Raw genomic sequence first — 25,090 nt, 5'->3', positions numbered from 1 at the left:
TAGCAACGACGCACAGCACGTCCGACTATGTTGCCTTTACTGGGGCTCGAAGACACTGGAATTACATGACATTACATGTAGCGACCACATGATGTATGATTTAATGTTCATATCGTTCTCATTTGTCTCAGACGGTCCCAGCTGCTCTCTTACGTGCTTTGGTATTATTACAATAACTCAAGATAACTTTTTAAAATCGATTCTTCGAAAACTGATGAGACCTTAGAAGAACTGGTATGGCAAAACAACAGCCAAGGTAAACAAAATGTTGTGACCATACCAAAGAATAGGTGTCTATGGTTCTATCATTCAAAAATTTCAGAAGTAAGTTTTGAATTTTATTAGGAAGATAACTGTAAATTAAGCTTACTCAAAACTAACCTAAGCTATTTACCCAGAGCCTCTGTAATGGTGAACTAATGCTTGACAGAAACATTAAGTTATCATTTGTTTCTTTAACCATATTTTCCTTGCCTTAAACATATTTCAGGTTAAAATCCATTGCCAGGTCTCCTTTATGTAAAAACATGTTTGAAAAGAAAATTATGAAAAGCATATTTTATGTTCAGGGGCGGATCTAGAGGGGTGGCAGTAGAAAATACTGGGCCACCCCAGTTTGCTGGCAATCACTGTCAAATTTAAAACATTAATTTAGAGTTATTAAGAAACATGTTAAAAAACAGAAATGTATTTAATGATGTGTTTTGGCCACATTTAGACTAAAAGGGGTTCAGATCTCAAGTCATCTTTCAATATTTCTATGTAATGTTTTTGAGGTAAAATATCCTCATATGGAGGCTTATCTGAGCAAGTATTGACAGTGTGATGTGATTGTGAATAAATCAGCATATATTTCTGCCACAGCCTCTATGTCACCCCATGAATATTTCTCAAGATCGACAGGCTATTTTAATGGCCAACACGACTTGAAAATTTGCTTCTGAAGACTTGACTTGAAAATACTGCCTCACTGTCACACTGCAGTGGCTTACTGGGGCAGTAATAGAATCCAACCATTGTCAATGTTATTAGTAACACTCATCTTACCCTGCAATTAAGTTGAAATTCTGCTGTGGCCTATCCTGCTCTGCCTCTATGTGTCATGTCAAGAAACAATAACTGCTGAATGTAAAGATTTGACTTAAAATCACAATGATTATTTTGACTTTGTAATACAAAGGATTTACTTAATATTAATACTTTTTGCATTAATGCAATGCTTTCTACTGTACCTGAGTTTTGCAAGCTGGATGGATGTAATGATGAGTCTAAAGTGTAGTTTTAGTGTTTATAACTCATCAGTTTTCATTAAAAAAAAACACTAGAAAGAAATGGGAAATAATAAAAGTAGTTTGGGTTTTATCAATGCATGTTTGCATGAGCTCTTCATCAAGTAGTGCTACAGTAATGCCAGGTGGAGGCAGTGTTAATCCAATCAAATAACATTAATTCTCCGCATTTACCCTCATTTCTCACAGAAATTCAACAAACAGGAATTTTTATAAAAGGCATAATGGCAGCACACATACATCATCTTATCATGAGAAAAAAAATCTAAATATTTGATACCTGTAATCATTTTATCATTGTGAGCTATGGTCTATAGAAACCACTTTCAACATTCATTATCATACCCCACACATGATATATGACTTGACAAGATAACCCCACCTCTGTGTAGGTTGTTGTCTATGTGTGTAAGCACGTATTTATGCTCGAGGTCACAAGTGACAGTGTGCAAATCCAAGTTTGTGCAGTGTGTATGGAGATGCATCCAGTATGTGTGTGATGCTCGGTTGCTGGTTAAGACTGCACTGAAATAATGCTGTTTTTATCCCACAAACACAGGTCTTTGTATAAGTCCATTTTCAAGTAATGGGTTTGCTTTTTGATGACCACCACAGAGAAGGGATTGATGTTATCAAGGAATTTTCTTACAAGATAAAACACATGCAGTAATCAAATCTCTTCCCGTATTCAAATATTTGTCATTGTGACCTATATGCATTCCTCTCAGCACCTACTCATGTGCTTTGCTGGTGGATTTTTTTCTTCTTCTTTCAGGAAAAATCTTTACATTCCTCTGTTGTGTGTGAGAAAGAAGGGTAGGGGGAAGGAGAGAGGAGGAGACAGGATACACATCTTTAAGGGGAAAAATAGGAATTTCCCTCATTATGCTTTCCCTCAGTGTCTTCATCTCTTCTTCATCCCTTAATACCCAAAGCTCTGACCTTGGCTTTAACCCTGAAAACCACACATTTTATCATCTTTCTTTTTCTTTCATTTTTTTCTTTCTTTCTGTCGTTCTTTCTTTCTACACATTTTATAATCCTTATTTTTCTTTCTTTCTTTCTTTCTTTCTTTCTTTCTTTCTTTCTTTCTTTCTTTTCTTTTCTTTCTTTCTACACATTTTATAATCCTTATTTTTCTTTCTTTTTCTTTCTTTCTATCTGTCTGTCTGTCTTTCTTTCTTTCTTTCTTTCTGTTTATGGCCATTAATAGTCTAGCCCTCAGAGAGGTCCTGTCTGAGCACAGGCCGCTATTACAGATGAAGAGGCAAAGTGATTTCCATGTAAATGGTGTCAGAATGTCATTTTCAAGTGAAGCTGCTGAGAAAATGAATCCTGAAAATGAGAGAGATTACCAAGGGGCAATGACACCTGGATTGCATTCTCACAGATTCCCCATGCAGCTCTTGTATAATGATCCATCCATAAAAGTAGCTTTGTTTGGCTTCCTGACTGTGTAGGTGCTGAAGTGTCAGTCAGCCCGACCAAAGAAGAGAGAGGAAAAAGGGGCTCAAACATTAACATATAAATGTATGGTAATATAACCACTGGTCAGTTTTATAATAGAAACATCAATGTGTGTGTGTGTGTGTGTGTGTGTGTGTGTGTGTGTGTGTGTGTGTGTGTGTGTTAGAGAAAGAGAGTAACCTTATTGATGGAATTTGTTTCTTTATCAACCTGTAGTAAAAGTCTAATGATTAATTGGTGAATGTACAAGGCAAATACATTATATGTGGACCTCAGGGCTGACCATTAGTCTATGTGACAGGTTCCCCAGCTAAAGAAACAAATATTAAGACCAAAATGGAACTAGGCAAGAGAGGCTAGGGCCATGGGTCAATAGGTTTCTTAACCCTCAATCTCTTTTCTCTTTTTCTAACAGAAGCAACATAAGGAAAATGCCCACTGTCAACACTTTCACGGAGGTTAGTAGCCTATAAATTATCATCTCAGTGCTACTGCTACTATCCCTAAAGTCCCCCACCCCTCAAAGATCATTTTGTCTTCTTGTTCCTACAGTTGGATGTTTGAGTTTCACTGTGCAGAATGAGGTACTTGCAGACTTTGACACTAGAAGTATGTTGTCACATTCATCTGCTGAAAGTGGAAGGTTTCTCTCTGCTCATTGAAAATCAGCATGATTTTTACATCACACATAGTTTGGAAGTCAATTCTGGTCAAGTATGCAACATATACAAGTGTGATGTAGAAACTTGAAGCCACCAGTGCAAATAGGAGACATCTTGTGTTCAGCAGGAACACTTCAGAAAACTTGTTTTGCATATTCATAGATTTTGGAATTTTTAATGAAGGACTAGATGCATTTTGTAAAGATTTTATTGTGGAAATTATACATTTTTTTGCAGAAGAAATATAACAGACACACATTATTGTTTCAAACAGTCATGTCTTAATATGTACAATTAATAATATAACAATGAATACAATTAAATAAGCATGCGCTCCATTTACCCTGAAATGTTTATCTCTAATATGATGTGATCTCTGCATATATATGTACTTCATTGACTTTTATAAATGTATGTTCTTAGAAGGTCATGGGTGATAGAGAAAAAATGATTAAAGGTTGATTTTGTAGTTGAATGAGTGGAAAGAGGTATATTTAAATAATACTAACATGTTGAGAATACCAAAATTGAATGACTGTAAAATGCTCTGCAATTACAGTTGAGGTAAGATAATTGAAATAGCAATTATCTTACGCTGTGATTGTCCTAGCATGCAGTAATGACCTCTACCTTCATTTAATAGTTTTAAATAAAAAAAAAATGGATAAAACACTGAAATACACAATGTTTGTCCTCATTCAGGGTTGGATGTAAATGTACAGCTATCACTCAATAGGCCTGATGTTGTATTCTGTAACAAGTAATGGCAGTAAGCATGGCAATGGATTTAATAAGATAATGAAGGTGAGGAGGAAAATATACACGTCAAAGGTGACAAATAGAAATAAATCTAATGACATAAAAAGATGATGTTGCTTATCAACGACAACACTGGAAATGGTGAAAGGGACGTCCACAGAAAGGGACATTTAAACAACATTTAAGAGCTATCCTGCATCCTCCAAATACAAAACATAATTTTTTATGAGTGGCTGTACTGTAAGACTTTGTGTATCTCACCCCAGGTTCAAACCGCAACTGACTTGGTCCTTCTGACCAGTTGAGCAACATTCTTGCTAGAAGACCACATTTCCTCTTGAGATGATTATCTTTCCAATGTCACACTCACAAGTCTGCTCCTGTCGGCATGACAGATGACCATGATATTGACTTGAGGTTAATTCAAAATCGCACCGCTGAGTTAGATGAAGGATCTTGATAAGAGCGCTGCTGATAAGAGTGTAGTTGAAAAGAAAATTGTCTTGGGTCACATGCCCTGATGCTCCTCTATTGCGCCATCAGACTCTATACATTTTGCCATATTCTTTTGCACAGGAGACTTATGGGTAAGAATACCTAAAAAGATAAATGTTCACATTCATGGATTTTAAAAAGCCGTTAAACTCACTGATGTGTGTTTTTGGTCCACAGCATATTGTAGCTTATTGTATTAAGCAAGTATTTACTGCCAGTTCATTAGTAGACAGGCTTTATAATACTTTTCATGACAACAGTAATGAAACTAAACTTGGGCTGAACTGAAAGTAACACAAAATTATACCTAAAGCACGGGTGTATTTGCCTGATTTGTGTAATGACACAATCACTGAGCCCATCAAATAGCTGGTCGACTGAATTGAATAAATAGCTTCTGAGCAATGTTGCAGATCAATTCTCCCTTTGTTACACACATCATTACACAGAAGAAGATGCATTCATCAGTCATTGTGGACATTGTTTTCAATAAGATGAAAAACGTACTGTGAATACTATTCATTTGATGTGAGTAAAATAAATAATTTTAAGAAAATACACAGATCTGAGGATTGTGAGACTATAGAAAAAGGCAGGGTTCCAAAGACAGGTGGACTGAAAAATCTAATATTTCTACTGGTGTAAATGTGTCTCTTTGCTATCTCTGTGATGAATTGGGTGTGTTGGCTGCCTTGTTGCTTGTGTATGCTAAGGTTCCAGCAGCACCGCTGTATATAATAAGCAGGAAGAAAAAATAAATGGGCGAAAACCACTTCAATTTCACTCTGAAAGAGACAGAGGCATACTGGTTTTGCTGCAGGTGAACATAAACCCTGTGGAATGCTTTTCTGCAGATTGTGAACCACAATGCAGGTTTTATTGTGAGGAAATTCATCAAAATAAAGTATATACGTATATATTTATAGATATGTATATGTGTATGGATGGATGGATGGATGGATGGATGGATGAAAGTCTGCATACTGGGCTCAAAATAATTCTAAACAATAACCGCTCATTTTGCAATATAGTATGTTAATTGATGAGAAATGTTGAAAAGGTGTTGTAATATTAAGATAAACCATGAGACAGCCACTCAAAAAATATTCTAATACATTCTTATTGGGTGTGAATGCGTACAGTTGCTCAGTAACGTGAGAAGAATATACTCAACTAACTTTACTGTACAATTGTTCATAATATGCTCACAATAACTCAAATGGTGGTTTCAGTCACACTGTGAATTAAACTGTACTTGTACAGGTGCACCTGTGGAGAATGACGCCTACAGAGAATGAGAATGCAGCAGCTCAGTGCTGTTTATAGAGAAAAACAAATGTATCTTCTACGATGTTAATTAAAAATACGAACACACAACCAGTAACCAGTAAAGACCAGCTCATTCTGGAGCTGCGTGTCAAGTGGGTTTTGGAAATTAATTTAAATTTCTGTTCAAAGCTAACTGAAACTTGGGTCCCTCTCTTGTCTTTTTCGACTTGTTACATCGTCTTTTACGCTGTTGTCTTCATGTTTGTCTGTTATGCGCGATATGTTCATGCCTTAAAACTGAATGAATAAGCCTGTCTTTAAGGTGTAAAGAGTATAAAATACAGATACTTATGTAAAAATGAAGGGGGTGAACATGAGAAGTTGACAGAAAAATAAATACTCAAGTAAAGTCCTTAAAAACTAAGTAGAGTAACAAAGTATTTGTACTTCGACTTTCTACATAGAATTCTCACATCAGCATAAATGCATCAAATCAAATAATGTTGAGGAACAGATTGTCGGATTGTTGTGGATTGTTGGAGCTGCTGAGGCCATAATTGAATCTCACGCACGCAAAAGACTTATGTGAAATGGAATTATAATTTTTTGTTAAACAATCCAGAAAAGATTTGGATTTGGAAGAAATTGGTTTGATGTCTGTATCCTAAAAATCATTATTAATATAATTCAACTTTTAAAGCCAGTAATTCAGTTTCAGCTTTTTAACATCCTTCATACATTATTGGTATTATTCAACTTACATAACCAGCAATGCCATTTAACGTCAGCTTGTCAACATACAGAATTCATACCTGAAATCTCTTCAGAAATTGTCTTCAGTGGTTCAGCATTTACTGTGCATTAACACACTGGTTTACCATTACACTTAATGAAAGAATTCAGAATAATCTTCAACATGCCACATATTAATTATATATCCATGATGTCCCCAATGACAGAAAAAGGACAATTTTTTTACAATTTTAAATAAAATCAAAATGATAATTTTATCAGTGAAATTCACAGTTTTCTAATGTCCTGAGTGTGTGAGGTGTCAGGCTTAATCAATAAAAGTAAATTGTCTGAGTGCAGCCTTAGGACCCTGAGGATATTGGACCTAGGTTGCTGCAGAGGTAGGTTTGTGATTTGTATGCAACCCATCTGATAGCGTCTCCTGGATCACAGATGGATTATTTAAGCTTTTCCTTCGGCATAGGCTCCTTCTTTTGATTTTTTTTCTCCCTTTTTACAGGTCCACATCGTGCCTTCTTTTTTCACTCTGTCTCTGCTTTCATTGTTTGGTACTTGGATGCCTCAAAAGCACGCACTGGCAGACATTTGGCTTTACCGGAGAAAATGGAACAATAATGCTGAATGAATAAGCTGGACGGGTAAGTTGTAAAGTTGTACTCATATTCAAATTAGCGAGGCTTGGTTAGTTAGTAATTTCAGTCTTGTCAGTGCACATGTTTTTGGCATTCAGAGGGAATTGAATCCTTTCACTGCCCATTGCTTCATACAGGAGCAGATGCTGTCCACGTGCTATGGTGCTGAAAGTTGTTTGTGCCTAAAACAAATTTGTAGTGAATGTTATTTGTATTCTGATAATTGGATATTGCCAAACAGGCAATAGTTGCAGAGTTTAGCTCTAATGTAGCTCTATTTTTTATTTTTCAATTTCTCCTTCCATTTATTTTTGACTGAAGAGAAGGTAAAAGTCAAGTCTATTTCATAAAATGATCACATTTATAAATGTATTTTTAACTTTACTTAAAGTTTAAAAATAGCTAGATCAGATAACCATATTGCTGATTAATCTGAAGGAACTGAATTATATATAAGAATGCATTATACGTGTATTTAATAGATAGGTAAAATACCTCACGGCTTGAGCTTCAGCCTTTTCTCTCCACAGTATATGGTCTGTTTCCTGTCTTATTTCTCTGGCTTCTGGTTTTGAAAATCCTTCAGTGGTTTTGAAATCCCTAAAGGGATTAAGCTATGGATGTGTAACAGTTGCTAGAAAACATTCAAACAACCCCAAACTCATATCTCAAAGGATGCCTTAAAATGGTGGATTTACTTTATTTGGCTGTACTATGAACTCAAAAACAGTTCATTGTAAATATAAAGTGGCCCCTAACTCGCATGGCCAAATAAAAGGAAAGGTATGAAGTTTTCTTTTCCGCAAATGATGAGGAGGCGTGAGCTATGAGGTACTGTGAATGAGAGCGTTGACGGAAAAACCCATTGTCAAGTTGACTGGAGTCAGTGGATTCAATTTCCTATTAAATCCCATAATCTGAATTCCTTCATGGGCCTGAGGTTTTTATCAAGGATGGATGAAACAATTGTTTACTGCAATAGACACCTTAATTAATATGTTCTCCTTTCCTCTTTACAAATACATCCTTTATCAAATAGTCAAACTGCTATTAATCCACCACCCCAAGCACATATTTTCTTCTTTACTTGCAGATTCAATGTATAAATGCAGCTAACAGCATGTGTAGTTGTCCACGGTCTTGATGCTGACATATGAGTGTCATCCATCCACTGGGCCCAAGGGTCACTGCCCCTTTGGTGCTAGTCCCTAGGATCATCTGTTACTCCTCACGCTAGTTTTTCTCCTCCACAATGCCTACTCAGCCGACTATGACTTGCATGATCCCTGACAGAGCTCCAGACATTGCCTCTCATACTTTTAATATCCTTTGTCTTGCTCTGATAGCTCCCATAATGCATTATAGTGGCACCGATGAAAGCCCGTATTTGTCTCCCCATCCATTTCCCCAAAAGGCACAACCATATGTCAGCGATAACTGCCGGGTGTTGATAAGAACTCTTCAGTCTTACATGAGGAGACAATGAGCCTTGTATAGTGTTAAAAATGTGTGATGTATGACTTTACCTGATTGGCAGTAATATATGCAGGCTGTTTGTGTGTTGTGTCTACATCAAATGTCTGAGTCTGTCTCAATAGCACAAGCTTCTTCCTCCACATACCTCCCACTGTTGCCTTGATTTAGACTCCAGTTCTTGTGCGGAAAATAGTCAGTGAATCATACTTCCTGGTTGTGCCCCCTGCTTTCCCTCAGCGCCCCCGTGGTGTTGTACTACAGAGCTGCTGATTAACCATCACATCTGAGTCTAAAATGTGCATAGAGATGTATATTTGCATATGTTTGGCCATAAATGACTAGGTATAGAAATACCCAATACAATATCCGATTTACACGAAATACACCTCTAGCATAAGTGGTTCTCAACGTGGGGACCCCCAGGGGTCCTTGAGGGGGTTCAGGGGGGAATATTTTAATTTCAATGAAAGAATGTATAGGAATGACTATTCTGTTCACAGGTTTCACAATCTTCACTGTTAATCTGACAATTTAGAGTATAGACACTTTTTGAAACACAGTTTGAAAAGTAAAAACTTACTATTATTTTGTTTCAAATGCTACAGGTGCATTGAAATATGTCTGCTTTTCCTCGAAATTTGCATCCAAATCTAAATATGTCTGTTGAATTTAAGTATCTTCCCTGCACCTTTCAACATGACATACCTGGTATAACATATTGCATTGCACCTATCTGTTTTGCGAGTACAGGGGATTGGACTTACAGGAGAGGGGGATGCTGAAACCTGATTCTGTTCACGCTCCAGTGCTCTCTACAGTATGTGATCTGTCTGCTGTAGTATAGGGGGAGCTCCTGTTCTTTCTTATTGACAATATGTTAGATGGTAAGCTGTGATTATTCCCCAGCAGACAGAAGAAGGAAGGGGAAATCAGCAGTCCTGTCTCCTTTGATCTGCAGACTCTCCCCATTAGCTCAGAGCCTCTGCAGATGACTCTGACAGATATTTTATTGTCATTTCTTTCAGTACGGGCTACTTTCCGTGTGTGCAGTGCATGCAGGAGTGCATGTTTGTCCAGTTATGAAGACAGCCCCTATTGTATATGACACAGTGTGATTTACTCACAGGGTGTGTGTACTTTATTTCCATTATCCTAATAGTAATGAGACCTATGCTAATATTAAATTGCTCTATCCACTGAATTTATACTGCATGCAACAAGGCATAAGAGTACTATGTGTTCACTACACATATGGATAATCTTTACATAGCACACCCCTGTTTTGTTTTTTGTTGTTTTCATGAGATACATCCTTTTCTTAGTCCTTTCATATCAGGTTTTAGATGTCTTGGTGTGAATGTAACATTTTCCCACTGGAGTTATCAGCACATTACACACACACACACACTTGTGTGCTTGGGCGCTTTTTGTTTCATTCATATCTTTTTGTCCCACTGGCATATTCTTAAATTACTTCTTGGATTTATTATGTTTTTTTCCCCCCTTTCTACGCCCACTTTCTGCCATTCTTCTTTCTGTATTCCTCATAAGATATGTTAGATAAAACTAAACAATGCAATGTTATTATTACCACCCACATTTAATATTCAGCTCTCTACAAAATGCAATCTTCCTTGCTCATTATGTTAGTAATATATCCATGTGTAGATATTTGTATCAGCAGATTTTAATATGAATGTTATTCACATTGAATATTATATTACCATAGGATATTATTGTTTCTGGCTTTCATAGCTTTTGAAACATCAGCATTTTACTGTATAGGGGTCAAAACAATCTTTAGAAGAGGTTATTTTACTACTCAATCACAGAGGATTATACCAAGGCCACATTGATCCAGAAAATTTTATAAAACCCAATCCAGACTTGTTTCTTGTTTATTAGGATCCTCATTAGCACCAACACAAGCATCGGCTATTCATGCTGAAGAACAATATGATACAACTATATGCCTATCCAGCTATACAGGCAGTTCTGTGAGGCTGTACGTGGCCACAGTGGTGCTTTGAGCTAAATGCTAGCGTCAGCATGCTAACATGTTCACAACAACACTGCTAATGTCTAGGAAGTTTACCACGTTCTCCGTCTTAGTTTAGCCCTTTAGTATGGTAACATTTGCTAATTAGCATTAGCATTAGTCATTAGTTTTGCAAGTATGTGGTCATGAATTAAGGTTTTGGACAAATTAAAATTTTGACCTCAAGGTGGCGCTAGATGAAAAGTGAAGGGATCACTAAAGTTATTACAATTCATCCTGATGGTGGCCTGGATATATTATGCTCCAAATTCATTAGGATGCATGGGGACCATGAATGCTTGTATAAAACTACATGACCATCCAATAGTCAGTGATATATTTCAGAGGTTTTAAAATAACGTCCGCTAAGTTATGATATTAAAATAAAAAAATAAAAAATCAAGAACAGCCATTCCAAACTTTTGTTATCTATAGACCGAAATATTTCATTTTTTTGCCATTTCATTAAAGATTGATGATAAAAAAACAAACCCAAAACATGTACAGTAACTCCTCCTATTTTGTATACAGAAAAGGTAGCTGCTTTAATTTTCTGGTTAATAGAATCTCAATCACAACAATAATTGTCCCTACTATTCTCATCACTCTGTGCACAGTATTTTCACTTTTTGCTCAAGTTTTTGGCGTATTTACAATGTTGGCTGTTGGTGTGCATTTTTCAGAACAATTAAAGTGGAGCATGGAGTCGATGGCCACAGGGTGCCAAGACAACCCAGGAATCTGGCTGTCCATCAGAAAGCTAGGATGAGTTGCAAAGCTGTTTGTACCACAGATGGCTGATCAGTACAACTGACTTCCTATTTCTCTCGCCTGGCGCTGTCACCGCATCTCATCACCATTCCCACTTGAGAGCAAGGGTGTGTTTCATGTTGTGTGTGTGTGGAGGTGTGTATTTGTTTGGGGGATTAGGTTGGGATGTGCAGCAGGTAAATGTGAGTATGTTTGTATGGTGTTTGACTTGGATTATGTATGAGCACATGAAATTTTGATGGAGCACTTGAACACAAAGCGCACACAGTTTTGCACAAAGCACATAGAGAGTATGTTGTAGGTGTACTGTAGAAGCTCACTGGTGTGTTGGAATATGATGGAAAAAGCAACACTGAAGCCGTTGTAATCTGCATTCCCTCGCTTTGTGTGGATTGGATCAGACTAAATCAGACAGACAGAGTTTGGCTGCATGCTGGGTGGGTTTCAGAGGAAAGTCCATCTGTCTCAGCGCTCTTCTTTATAGTGGATTTTCACACAGGAACATGGTTGTACATAGTGCTTGCCAGCAGGGTAGATGGTGGACAAGAAGTCTGTGTGATTTCCCTTTGTGAGAGGAATTGTACAAAACTCCTTATAACATTTTGTTTAGTTTTATGCAATTAGAAAGGAAAGTAATAAAAGTCTAATATTATTTTTTCTTAGTGCAATGCTTGTTAAATAATGATAATTTTTCTGTTATATTAAGGCCTTCTTGAAGGTAGGCTGGGCCATTAGTGACCATGCTGGCAGTTGGACTGCCCATCACATTCCTTCTCATCAGCCTGCTCCTTGTCAATCAGCTGCAGCAGGGCCATGCTATGGACACTTCATCAGGTGAGAAGCTCTTTATCTCTTCTTCAAACATACCTAGTTTGGAGTCCACTACAGTACAAGCGCAGTCTGCAGACTTATCAAAAGGCTGTCAGGGTTTAGGGATTGTCAGTAATAAAAAGATGGAATGATTTTTAGACATTATGTATGAACATCTTTCCCATATTCCGCATTCCCTCATAAAGAGGATTGATTGACGTTATTTAAGTGTCCTGCACCATTCTGTGGTGCCTAGTCCATATGCCCATAAGACATTAGACAGCAACAGCCAGGATGGCCACATATGACAATCATAATGTACAGTTCCACAAATTCAATAACAAACATTTCAGAATATGGAATTTCAATGACCAAAATGTCTTATTGCGAAACAGAAAATGAAACAGAAACACTCTCTCCCTACTACGGCAGCCATTCTGAATACTTGACAAAAGGTATAGCTTATAGTTTTCAAGGTGACACTTTTGTCTGTGTGGATGAGAGAGGAATGGAGAAAGAAAAATATAGTCACCAAAACTGCTAGAATAGCAGAACTTCAGCACCTTGTATGTGCAGTTATGCTGTCCTCTTGTGGCTGAAACTAAACTACTCAGGATGTTTATTTATTTATATAATGTTATGTTTGTTTGTTTTATGTCCATAAAACAGGGCATCCTCAGTTTGCTTATTGCCTTTGTTGAGTGCAATATATATATATATTTTTTTACCTTCTACCATAATTTATTCAGTGTTACAGTAATGTGTATGATGATAAAGATCAAGTCTCACTTAATGAGGTAATTAACCACACAGTGTATCACGTCGCAGTCATAGTACTTCTCAAATGTTTAAATTTGCAGCTATACAAACTTATTTTACATTTCACTTGACATTGATAATCACTAATTATTTCATAGTTCTGTTTAGGTTTTGAATTTATTCATACACATTTTTCCAACATGACAGTAAACACACAAAAAAGTTAGATGCATGCTTTTGTTGCTGCTCAGTGGCTTTAAATCCAATGGTGTGATGAAGCTGTGGCACCCACTACTGGTATATTTGACTAAAAGCCACAGCCAAGCACTCAGCCAGTGTATAAAACATGGGTAAATCAATGGAGACTTTATGGTTGTGCATGTAATCTATTGATTTACAAATAATATGCATAATTCACATCTTTCAGATTATGTTCATCAATAATATGACAATTTTGCATTTTTTAAACTGTGCAAAAGGTTTATTAGTTGCTCAGATGATTTTTCATTAGCCGGCTGTTGTTTCAGAAGTGTGGATTTAGTTCCTTACACAGAAGAATAATTCCCTGGGTCTGAGATCGCTAACCCCATACACTTCACTTTTCTGTGACTGCGTGATTAAATTTGATTACACCTCCGCAGTGTTGGCGCTCATAAAATCTGCTTCCAGAGCAAAATGTATTCCTCTAGCGGCAAGGGAAATATCCGGTATTTATAAAACAATCCCAAACTAACTGCAACTTGATGAGTCATAATTTTTCTTTTACAGTGTCACAAAAAGTTCAGAAAAGTGCTTTGCTGGGGTAATTATTGTTGTCATTGTGACTGCTGCCATTCTGCAACAATTTTCAGCATCTGTTGGAAAATAAAATAAAAATGTATAAAAATATCTGCTTGCAGGGTGCATTGTGTGAGTAATAAATAAAACTCAAATTTTTTCACAGTGGTTATTAAAGGACACTAGAACAACTAAGCCTTGAACCTAATTGTAGATTAAAATGGCTGCCTCTTTAAAAGTTCCATTCATTCATCAGTGAGATTAATGGACTTGCACGGTTAAATTTATGAAAAAACACATCCATGTTGCACATGGATAAGCAATTTTGTACATTTTCTTTATAATTGTATTGACTGTTGTTGTTCCCATGCCAACAGATACAGATAAACACAGAGGGAACCGTGAGATAATCACCAAAACGCCTGCGCCTGAACCAGCATCCGAACAAGACAACAGCCTTGGATACAAAGGTACGGTCCAAGCAGTGAATGTGATATGTGCAACAAACTAATAAAGATCTATCTATGATTCTTCAGTCCGTAGTCATACACCATGTTGTTGTTACTGCAACCTATACAGCAGCAGGAGTAGTCAAAGGTGTATTCTTGCACTTTCTCCCAAGTCAAAGAATATAGTTGCATGTTACCTAAAACAGAATATATTGCTTAGTCTAATGTTTTTTCTTTTTCTAATTGTGTCATTAATCAAAATAACAGATCTGTTTTATCCAGTTATTTCTAAGCTCTCTACTTTTGCCTTGGTTTTATCTTGTAAAAACAGTCTGAAATAAGCCTGGACAAAGCCAGCAGTCAGTAAAGTGGTGCTTTGGGTTGTGCTGATTCTGTATTTGTCCTTTGAAAGATACAATGTTGAACCCAATTCCCAGGAAGAGGACTATGTTTCCTTTTGCTGACAAAGACTCTAATACCACTTAATGCCAGTTCAGCAGCTGTAGACCTTAAGTGCTGTGTCCAAAGCCAACACAGTTCAATCCCCTCTCTCCCTCATTTTATGGTAGGGGCTCTGACATGGGATGTAGCAGGATAGAACAAAGAAAAGCGTTTAGGAGTTTTTCCTTCCCTTTATGGTTCTGGAAGATGACAAAATCCGACTTATGTGCTGCAGAGTCTTTGCTGACACCTGGAGCAAATTTAAAGTTAATACAAAGAAGAAAATGAGATGCTAAGATAATGATGTTTTTGGCCTTTTATCTTTAACCTCACAAATGTTTTTTTTGTGTGTTTTTGTTTCATTGAATATAAATTGGAGCTACTGGCTTGATTTAATTTATGTGGAGCTACTGATTGAAAGAGGGAGTCTGTTTCCTCTTTCAAGAAAAGAAGTCTATCTTTTTTCATACCTAAAATCTTTGTGGCCCAGCGGGAAAAGAAAAATATGACAGTGAGATTGTGAGAAGTTGAAAGGATGCCCAAGTCTTAACGACTGATGAGAGCGTCCGAGTGGCTGCCAGTTTGCCAGGCATGGCTATTGCATCAGCTTTTCCCACTGTGTTGAGGATGGCGAACGCGGAGGCTGTCTCTCATTTTGCTTCAACACTTTGTATGACCCTGAGCAACTGTAGTGATGTGCGGTGAGAGGAGCTGACAAATAGGCAAAAATATAAACGAGTGGAGGAAAATGAAAGCGCCAAAGAGCTGTCACAGATAATAGGAAGTGGGGAATCAGCATGGAAAATAAATGGGAAAATAATGTAGTGAAAGGTGCAGGGATGGCATAAGGTCATACATTCTACTTGTCTTAGTCATACAATCTGCATTTCTCTCCTGATATCAGGTATGGGGGGGGGATGTTTTTTGGGCAAAACAATCAACAGTCACTAATAGAGCACTAGCTGAGGCCAAGTTTGTTGCTCTGTGGAGATTCCAAATTATTTATTCCTTCATAAATATTTTGGGGATTAGGCTTTGTGCTTTTTGGAGATATTTTCTCCCCTGGCTCAGAACCAACTGGAGAGCTACTTTGGAGTGAAATAAATAAATAAAAATAGGTCTCTGTACTTGGCACTGTCTCCTTGCAATCCTGCCATTTGATGTGATGTGTTGCCATGAAGACGTGCGTGCCTTTGTGTCCATTTTTTCACCATCTGTTCCCGGAAATATTGGTGTTGGTGAGACGCTTTGGATTGTGACCAATTGTGAAACGCACGATAGCATTCACAAACCCTGCCTTTAGCTGAGTGCACTGCACCTGTCATGTTGAGGCCACATGTGCATAAAGCAAGAGGTCCACTGTAACGCTCTCATAATTTGTGCTTCAGCCCGACTGTGACGACAACTTTACTCCTGTCGGTGTTATGAAATGAAACTAATTATGCAGTCATTAGATGACCAAGACCACATTGTCCTCGACAGTACTATGGTACTACTGGAGTCATTCATTCTCAGCCAAGTGAGCTGCCATATAGTGGGGATAATATATACTTGGAGGAAATGTAAGAATGTGAACAAACGGAGGCCCCTGTTGATTGTCTGGTAGAAACAAACACAATGACAATGTGCAGCAAAGAATTAAGGCTGAATAATAGGGGGAAATGGCAAGAAATTCAGTACCATTGTGTTTCTGCAAACATGTTGAATAGGGCATGAAAAAAGAAGACCATGCAAGAGGGCACAGAGATAGGTGTTTTCGACTGGGGGAAGAAAAATAAAGCGTATGTTTTCTAAAGACAGAAATGTGCTCGTGGTGAGACTGTAATTTCCCATATTTTATTGGTTGTTTACCAACTGTGATGGCTCAGCTCAGCTCCATTCAGCAGAGCCACCAGTGGTCCACAATGGGCAATTAAAGGATTTGAGGCGAGAGGTCAGGGAGGGCTGAGTAAGTAAACTTTGTTCAGTCTAAATGTGACTTAAAGAGACCAGAAGCATCACTGCTCTGTCTGTGGCGTGTGAGTGGGACAGAGACATTGAATTTTGTCTACATGCATAATTATCCTCTCTTTTATCCTGTTGCTAATTTTGGTCGTAATTGTGAAGGAATTTTCAAGTGCACCCTTTTTATTGTAGGAATTATGCATGTACTTAACTTGGCATATTTTTGTAGTGTCCTGCAGCCCGCCTGCGGCTTCGGAGACCTCAGTGTGGAGTGGTTGAATTAGAATGCAAACCAAATTTTTTAACCTTGAATATCAATAATGTATTTAAAAAAACAAAAACATATATGCAAATTTGTAACCGCAGAAGTTGTGTTAAAGGACGAAGATATATGCCATATCATGAACAGACCAAACTGTTAAGGATAAATTCAGCTCTGTATAGGCAATGCAAGATGAAAAACAAAATGAAACAATGAGTTTTCCTATTACAATTTCCTTTACCGGCAGACTGTGCTGCAGCCCTGCAGCCAGTAGAGGGAGTGCTGACCTCCTTAGACAATACAATACATCTCTGAGGTTCCCTAGGTCAGATATATACTCTAACTATTAACTTTAAAGGATTAATCTTTCTCAGTTTCAAAATGTATTATATTAAAGTGGAATTTAACTCGGGCTATGTGATTATCACTTATTATTACTATATGTTTGATACCAAGACAGAGCATGTTAGGCGTTAGGTTTCTAATGCACTTAAAATGTCATTTAATTTCCCAGCGGTGTGTTGAGGGGTCAGAGGGTGAAAACTGCATCGATTTTTGTCATCGAAAGAAGAAGGAGCAGAATGCTGCTGCTGCCCGGGTGTGGATGAAGGCACATTTTACTGGCTCATTAAGAATACAGTATTCTTCATATATATGTACCGCCTGAGCAGCTCCCTCTGGGTTTTAATAAGGACACAGTGAAAGTGCACGTCCCTCTATCTTGATAGTAGAATAAAAATAGTATAAATCATTCACCAAGGTCAAAGTATGTTCTCTTCTGAAATATTAAGTACATTTTAGACTGGGGGATTCTGCAGTTCTTAAAGGGCTCTTCTTAACCTATCTGATAATGATGGACACTTAAAACAAAGCGTTTAATTGGTGCAGCCAGTTGGATCCACAGTCTCCTGCAGGCTGCAGCCATTCAATAAGCTTGGCACAGCTTGAATTATGAGGCTTGGATATTAAAACATGCACATTCCATTATAGTTTGCAGTCATTTGGATGTTTTTCCAACATTTATCAGGCTGCTTGTAGCCTGGATCTTTTTTTCTCTCAGGGGCTTGATGCAAAGCCTGGTGGAGCCTCGTGTTGTGAATGTATCCTTATGCGGTTAAATGCATCCTGACTCGCAGGAATCTCCTCTGCACAACAGAAAAGCCTCTGACTGGGTAGGAAAACCAAACCATCACTGAGCGCAGAGACGCACGGCGCCTCATCCAACCAGCGCCAGTCCCACGAAACCGGGGTAAAAGTACACATTTAAACCATTAAAGTGAGTGCAACTAGACGCTCCTGCTCTCTGGACTCATGCTCTTCCTCCTCAGCTGCGGAAACCTTCTTCCCAAGTGGAACTAATAGCGTGTCTGATCACCGATGAATCCCGCGAAGTTATCTGCATTTGGAAGTGAGGAGTTCGACAGGAGTGGGGGAAATCCAAGTGGTGCCGAGTGGATTACTTCTCGAGTGACCCGCAACGATGTCTCCGACTGATCTGAACTTTGATTCAAATAGAAATCCCCTCCCCGAGGAGCAGCTCTGAACATTATTATCACTATTATTCGCGGAGTTGAGGAACTCTCCTCCACCCGGACCCCCCTTGACAGCGGCTCTGCGGAAGAAGTTGTGATTTAGATGAAATAGACAACAAACAAAGCGCATTCTAACTGGATTTAACACAGTTTCCAGCTGCTCTTAAATGATGCCTGCCTGTTTGACGGGAATTTACTGTCTACTGGCATTTCTACAGATTTGTTCAGGTATGCTTATTTCTAATGCAGCTTTCTTTCTTTTATAGTTTTCGGGATGGTGAAGTTTCAAAATAAGGACTGATGTGTGTTTATAGAGAGAGAAAAGGTAATTTAAAAAGAGATTGTGGAACAGAGAGAGAAGTGGCGGGGGTGATGAATTTGCTTAAGTTTGATCCATCATGGCACCCTGCGGGTATTTCGGTCACCTTTTCTCTGTGTAGCCAGCAGTGTCTGCATGTGGCCCCTGACCCATGCTGTTTGCTGCCTGGTTGCTGAAAGTGACCCATCTATCTATATCCCGAGCTAATAAAGCACAGCCATTTATATACAGCTTTTATCTCACCGGTGGAAAGGAATTGCCACACTAAAAAGGGGGAAAAAAAGGGAGATGTATTCAAGTTTATGTGAGACGTGTTGTTTTGTGCATATGATACAATCAGGCATTTGAGAAGGCTAAGTAGGACATTGTAGGCTGTCTTCATCAGTCCTCAGTTGGTGCATACATTGCATGAGTTGCAGGTTAATGAGGAACAGAGAGACTTCACTTGGAGAGTCCCTTTGCACCAGTCAGACCAGTGAGGATGTGTTATTTCCAGTGGATGGAAAATAGGCTGCATGTACTGACAATCATGCATTGTAGCTTCACTACTAAATCATTCTGATTAAAATATTTAAATGTCATTTATTTTTAGAGAGATTCCCATGCACTGTGTTGTTTTATTTTATTTGAAATTTTTATCAAGTGCATTGCCAGCTCTGTCAAACATGCTGCAGACAATACATTTTTCTTTAAAGCATTATACATGTTGTGTACTGGCCATAGGTGCTGTGTTTCTGTTGGAAGGTCAAGGTTCACTCTGGGGTGGACATCAGCAAAGAACATGTTTTTTTTTGTTTGTTTCTTGTGCAGGCAACTTACTTATTTTCCACTAGACTTTATTGCATTTTTCCTTGCTCACAGCTAACATTTGCCACTGTGTCTCAGTGAAGCTGCAGACCTCCAGGTTTCAGGTGTGTCCATTGAATGAGCTTCAGTAGACATCACCTCCTCCACCCACGCATAATATTATGCAAAATATGGCAGCACCAACTACAGCCACATAGACTTACCTACAGTATGCTGGATGATTTTTAGAGGTCTGAGGGGCTGAAGTTGATGAGCTTAATAATAGCCCACCAAAAATACGTTAGGTTGAATACCAGGGACACCAGTGCACCTAATAGAGAATTAAACTAAAACAGAAGTAGGACAAAAGCAAAACTAATAATAATATTTTTTCTGATAATATTCACCACTAATCTTCAATTTCAGTGCATTCCCTTTTGGAACCACAGGCAAAGGCAGAAGAAATCACAAATGTTTTCTCAAAATTCCCTCAAATTCCCTGCTGGCGCCAGTCTTGTTCACTCTGTAAGACAAAGACAGCTGTCAGTAACATTAGCAGTAGCCACAGACTGAAAAAAGAACAATATGTTTTCAGCACTAGAGCTTTCGTAAGTGTCTGACACTGAGTGATGTCTTTATTTGGTCAGAATACATGTGGGTGTAATGTTATTCTTGGGTGTGACACCATTCTTTAAAATAACATATTGTGTTATTTTACTTATTTAACATTTTCCAAACCAAAGATAATGCATAAAATGTTCTTCTTAACATCACAGAGCAGAAGCTGTGCAGTGTTAATGTGCATATAATACAGCCTTTTACCAAGTCTTTTCTTGAACTTCAGTGGTGACTCAAAAAAGGAAACATACTAAATCTTGCCTATCCACATCAAGAGCTCAAAAATGTGTATGACACCAATTTTCCAGTTCGTTTTCTCTAAATTTCCAAACTGACAAACTCTGTAACCATGCAATCCAGAGAGTTTCAAGAGTGCTCAAGAAGATTTGTGCTTAAGTCAGATGTTTTTCCTCCTGTTGTATATTTCTTAAGAAAGGTCCCTGATCCTTCAGTATGATGTGAATATGTTAATTTGCACTGAAGCTTGCAAGAGAGGCACTCCTTTATCACAGTTTGTTCAGACTGCATCCAGCAAGCTGCCAACCTAGATTTCAAGGGTCTATGAAAGCTTTTAAATGCTCCTAAGTAATGCTTTATTCACTTGAAGAGCCAATACACAAGACTAACCCCTTCCTAGACGTATTTATTCAACGTTCTTGACCACTGAACAATGGGAGCTTTTTTCTTCTCCTTTCTTTTCTGGCCAAAAGACCAGTGCAGTGGACCAGACTTCTGACAAATTGTCACCGATGGGCCCAGTACTGCAGTTTTTAGCCAAAGTATGTGAGCTAGTGATAAGGTATACAGAAAATGTAGATGGAAATGGCTCGGTTTGAACCTCTGAGTGTATGTGTGTTTACAATATCCCTATCCCATCATAGACTGCAGGGTTTTTTTTGACAGTATAGCTGGATAGCTGCCAGGCTTACATGCCTGTCCTTGAAAAATAATCCGTGCTTGACAAATTGCAATCAGAATGATTACATGTTTTTTTCCACCCCACTTTTGTTTAATGTATACCAACTCATCCCCTTGTATGGTATCTTGACTGCAGCATGAAAAGGTAAAATGGTCCATCATTAAAACATCGAGCTCTTGAAGCTGTGATGTTAAGTGACTTCATCATACTCGGAACGAAAGGAAACCTGGAACTCCCCTTCGCTGAGAGTTTAATCTCTGCATAATAAATCTGCCAACAGTAATTGGATGATGCATAATAATCTAAATGATGGCCATTAAAAGCATATGTTCGTGTCGAGATGGCTTTGTCCCTTTCATCCCACAGATCTAAATTATGCATCCCCAGAGTGATGCTGTGACTTGCCTCGCCATTCTACCTGCTTTGTTTGATGGCCTGTAAACATTGTCTAAAAAAGGAATCACAGGAAAATAGAAGAATGGCCAATCCTGTTATTCTTTGTCATGATGGCTGTCCCACAACTGCGGCTCTCAAACAGAGTACAGTATTCGAAAGTGTGTAGGATTAATATCTTTCTAATGACAGTACTAGATGAGCTAATAACTAGGCTAATTACTTTAGCAATAAGTGACCAAGGTCCTCTGAGGCTTATTTTACCTTTATAGACCCTCTCATCCATGTGTTATCAGTGGAGTAGTAAGTACGAGAGGGGCTCAGAGACCAGCAGAACACAGCCTAATTCCATCACTGGTGTGTGTAGCAAACCCATAGGGAACAGTCTGACTGAGACATCTGGCTAGCCTGCTATAGAGTTAGTTGTACACAGGTCAGAGGTCACGTGTGCTTACTCATACGGCTTTGGCACCTGACACTCATGGCTACAAGAGGTTGATGGTTGTGCATGGAAGTCCAATTTTACAAATGCGAGTTAGTCTGGAATCTCTTGGTTCCTTTTTGATTTCCAAAAGGCGTTATCAACGGGCTAGCTGCATGGCTAATTGAGCTAACTGGCTAACAGCAGCTACAGTTAGCAGCAGTTGGCGATTACTTTAGCAACAAGCTATCTGTCCATCAGGAAACTTCATAAATCGCAGTGATTGTGAAACTGGCCTCCGTTGGTCTTAGAGGCTTTGCTCTAAATCTGTGAGCTAACCACGCCCCATTTATTTGAAAATGACAGATGGGAATAGAAAAAAAGCTGAATAAAAAGTCCCCTGAAATAAATGGAAGCAGTTCTTCTTCAATACTTGCTTTTAAAATGAAAACTTACAGTATATTTATATTTACTGCCTCATTTATTCATGTCAGGATTTATTTCACAGCCATATTTATTTATTTATATAGACTTAAATGGCATTCCATAGTCCCAAAATACTGCACAGCACTTGTTACAGAACACTGGACTTTATGTAATGATGCCTTTCGTTGGGGGAAGCTGGCCTGCTGTGTCGTCCCATAAGCTAACAAGACACCCTGTAGTCTTTGTGATGGTGACAGTGATGAGCTGAGTCCCACTGCTAATGAGGACTTCTTCGCTGTGGATGATGATGCTGATAGGACATCTTTGTACGCTGACCAGAATTCCTTTGTTTGCTGGATGAAATTGTCAAATTCCTTCTTTTCCTTCTAGGAAATTGTGCAACTAATAAGCTTCACTGGAGACCAGTTTGTTTGGAAAGGCCTCTTCATTAATGTGGTTTGTTTGTTGGAACACTCCAACATCTGGGATAGGAATAAGAAATGTGTTCAACGTGTGGCTCCTCTCCGCGTCAATCATACTGACTGAGAACGTGCTGAAACTACTCTGTCTTTAAAGAAAAGTGCACTGGTTGCTAATTTATCATGTGTCCTGTCATTCTGTCCTGCTGGCAGTGACTCTGGCATGCCTTGCTTTTTCAATATCTTCAAGGTTTTTTTCTTCTTCTCACAAATCCTTGGGATCCTTCAAACCTGGTTTAAAATTTGTCTGGACTTCATAATTGGATTTTGTGATTATATTTTAAAAGGGTTGAGTCGTATGAACACCTTAAGCCTCAAATTGTGTGTTCACTGTCAAACATAGCATCCACAGCGTCCGCCCATGTGAAAATGAGGCCATGCCAAATGAACTTTGTTTGACCGCTGCTTTTGAGGTCATTATTACTTGAAAACTGCTCATGAGAAGTTTGTCCACCAGGAACTGTTCTGGCGGAATAACCGGGACTGAATGTGCATAAATGCATATAATGGCGTTAGAGTGAGCTTGTTTTAATGTGTGTTTTCGGATTGTGTTCTGAAAGCTGTGATTCATGATTGCTTCCCTTGTTTACTCACTCGTTTCCTGTGGTGCTGTAAGGCCTAGTGTGGTTGCCAACCCTGGGGAAGGGAAGCTACTGAGAGCTTTAACAAGTGCCTGCAGGCCTGGAGTTCACAGGTCATCACACCTTCACACAGATGTGCACATCCACACACACATACACACAGCTCCTTATTTTGAGGAGGATTGATTATCTGTCTGCCCCACAAAGGTAAGCAGGTTCCTTGCCTGAAGGATCCTCCCACACCCTACTTCCTCATTCAGCCTTTTCTACTCCTCTCTGTGAAAACGTTTACATTGACAACCACTTATTAAATCATAATAATCTTTTCATTAGGTGCAACAACAACTCAAGCACGAGCTGAAATGAATAATATAGAAATTAAATGATGAAAACAACTCAATTTTACTGTGCAAGTATTAAAGCGTGAAGCTCAGCATAAAGTTGAAATATTAAACATGTTTTATGGTCACTGCAAGCTCAGTGATGTATTAAATCAGCCAGACACAATTTGCACTAAGCAAATTATTCTGTCATTTAAGTATGCGTTACTTAGGCAGATAAAATGTGGCTTTGTTTACTGTGTCACAGATCACATCTGTGAAAACAAAATAAGGTTGCAGTCCCACCACAGTAAGCCTAACATCACCCTTAAATGGCTTTGTGGAACTATTTGTGATCTTAAGTTGATTTATTTAATCTTGTGCTCATCATCTTGTAATGCAGCTCTCAATTGCTCACAAAAGAAAATATCAAGAGAACCCTAAATAGTGAAGCAATAGCCATGCTCATCTGGATAGACTAGCTCAGAAATTCCCGTGGGTTTGTGGTTTTCTCCGGGCTGTTTGTTCTCTTTTGGCCTTAGTTTCCTGTTCTGAGGTCAGTGTCCAGCTAGGTCTGTGTGCTGAGGCACTTTGGATTATTACTTCTGTGAATAAAACTGCTCTTTATAGTTTAAAGTAACTGTGAGGACATCCCTTCACCTGAAGTGTGTGTTAATGATTCCATCTTGTTTCCAACTCTGATAATAAAGAGAAGAATAAAGTTTCTTTTTGAGACCAACTGCGTCTCTGAACCAAAATGCTGCTATCCATGTGGCTATACAATCCATCTGATCTAGCAATGATTGAAGCGCTGCAGTGGTTGCTTTCAGGGTGATGGTGTACGATATTCCTCAAAGATTTGGGTTTGAGAGTAACTGGGAGAATTAAGATTTTGAAAAGACCGCTTTAAAGGTCATAGTAATAGTATGACCTCAGAGAGGCTTCTGAAGATTACCTCTGTGTGAGTCATCTCCTCTCCAGTCAGGCGGCTAATAATCAATAGAATCCATATGCTCCCAGTGGCTTATAGAATCAATAAGTCAAGTCACTGGGAGCTACTGATGTGTTCAGTTCACTTGGCTGTTGAAATAATGAATCAAGAATCATTTTTTTAAGCATTCGACCGGTTGGATTTCACAATTTTACAAATATGGTTTGAAATTCTTATATTGAAATGTATTCTGACAGCTTTGATCAGAACACATCTGAACCAAACTCAGTCCTTCATTGATGATGAAGAGAG

At 38.4% G+C, this 25,090-nt stretch overlaps 1 protein-coding gene and 1 long non-coding RNA gene across 4 annotated transcripts in view; both read left to right on the top strand.

Moving 5' to 3' along the window:
- Positions 1–60: 60 nt before the first annotated feature.
- LOC127364450 (uncharacterized) lies at positions 61–3,835 on the top strand. The gene is made up of 3 exons (XR_007885027.1): positions 61–256; positions 3,172–3,214; positions 3,309–3,835. It is a non-coding gene; the product is annotated as an uncharacterized LOC127364450 (long non-coding RNA).
- A 3,360-nt stretch (positions 3,836–7,195) lies between these two features.
- Positions 7,196–25,090, top strand: part of LOC127364441 (roundabout homolog 1) — an 85,845-nt gene continuing 67,950 nt past the window's right edge. The window contains exons 1-3 of one of the 3 annotated variants that reach the window (XM_051401994.1): positions 7,196–7,332; positions 12,318–12,445; positions 14,335–14,427. In XM_051401994.1, the coding sequence (XP_051257954.1) occupies positions 12,352–12,445; positions 14,335–14,427 (187 nt within the window). In that variant the 5' untranslated portion in view covers positions 7,196–7,332; positions 12,318–12,351. Of the gene's footprint in view, positions 7,333–12,317; positions 12,446–14,334; positions 14,428–17,968; positions 18,814–25,090 lie in introns of those variants that run through there. The other 2 variants (XM_051401995.1, XM_051401997.1) reach the window with 2 other exon arrangements.

The sequence above is a fragment of the Dicentrarchus labrax genome, unplaced genomic scaffold, assembly GCF_905237075.1.
Source record: "Dicentrarchus labrax unplaced genomic scaffold, dlabrax2021, whole genome shotgun sequence".
NCBI lineage: Eukaryota > Metazoa > Chordata > Actinopteri > Moronidae > Dicentrarchus > Dicentrarchus labrax.
The sequence above is the reverse complement of the archived record's forward strand: the minus strand, read 5'-3'. Positions and strand labels throughout refer to the sequence as shown.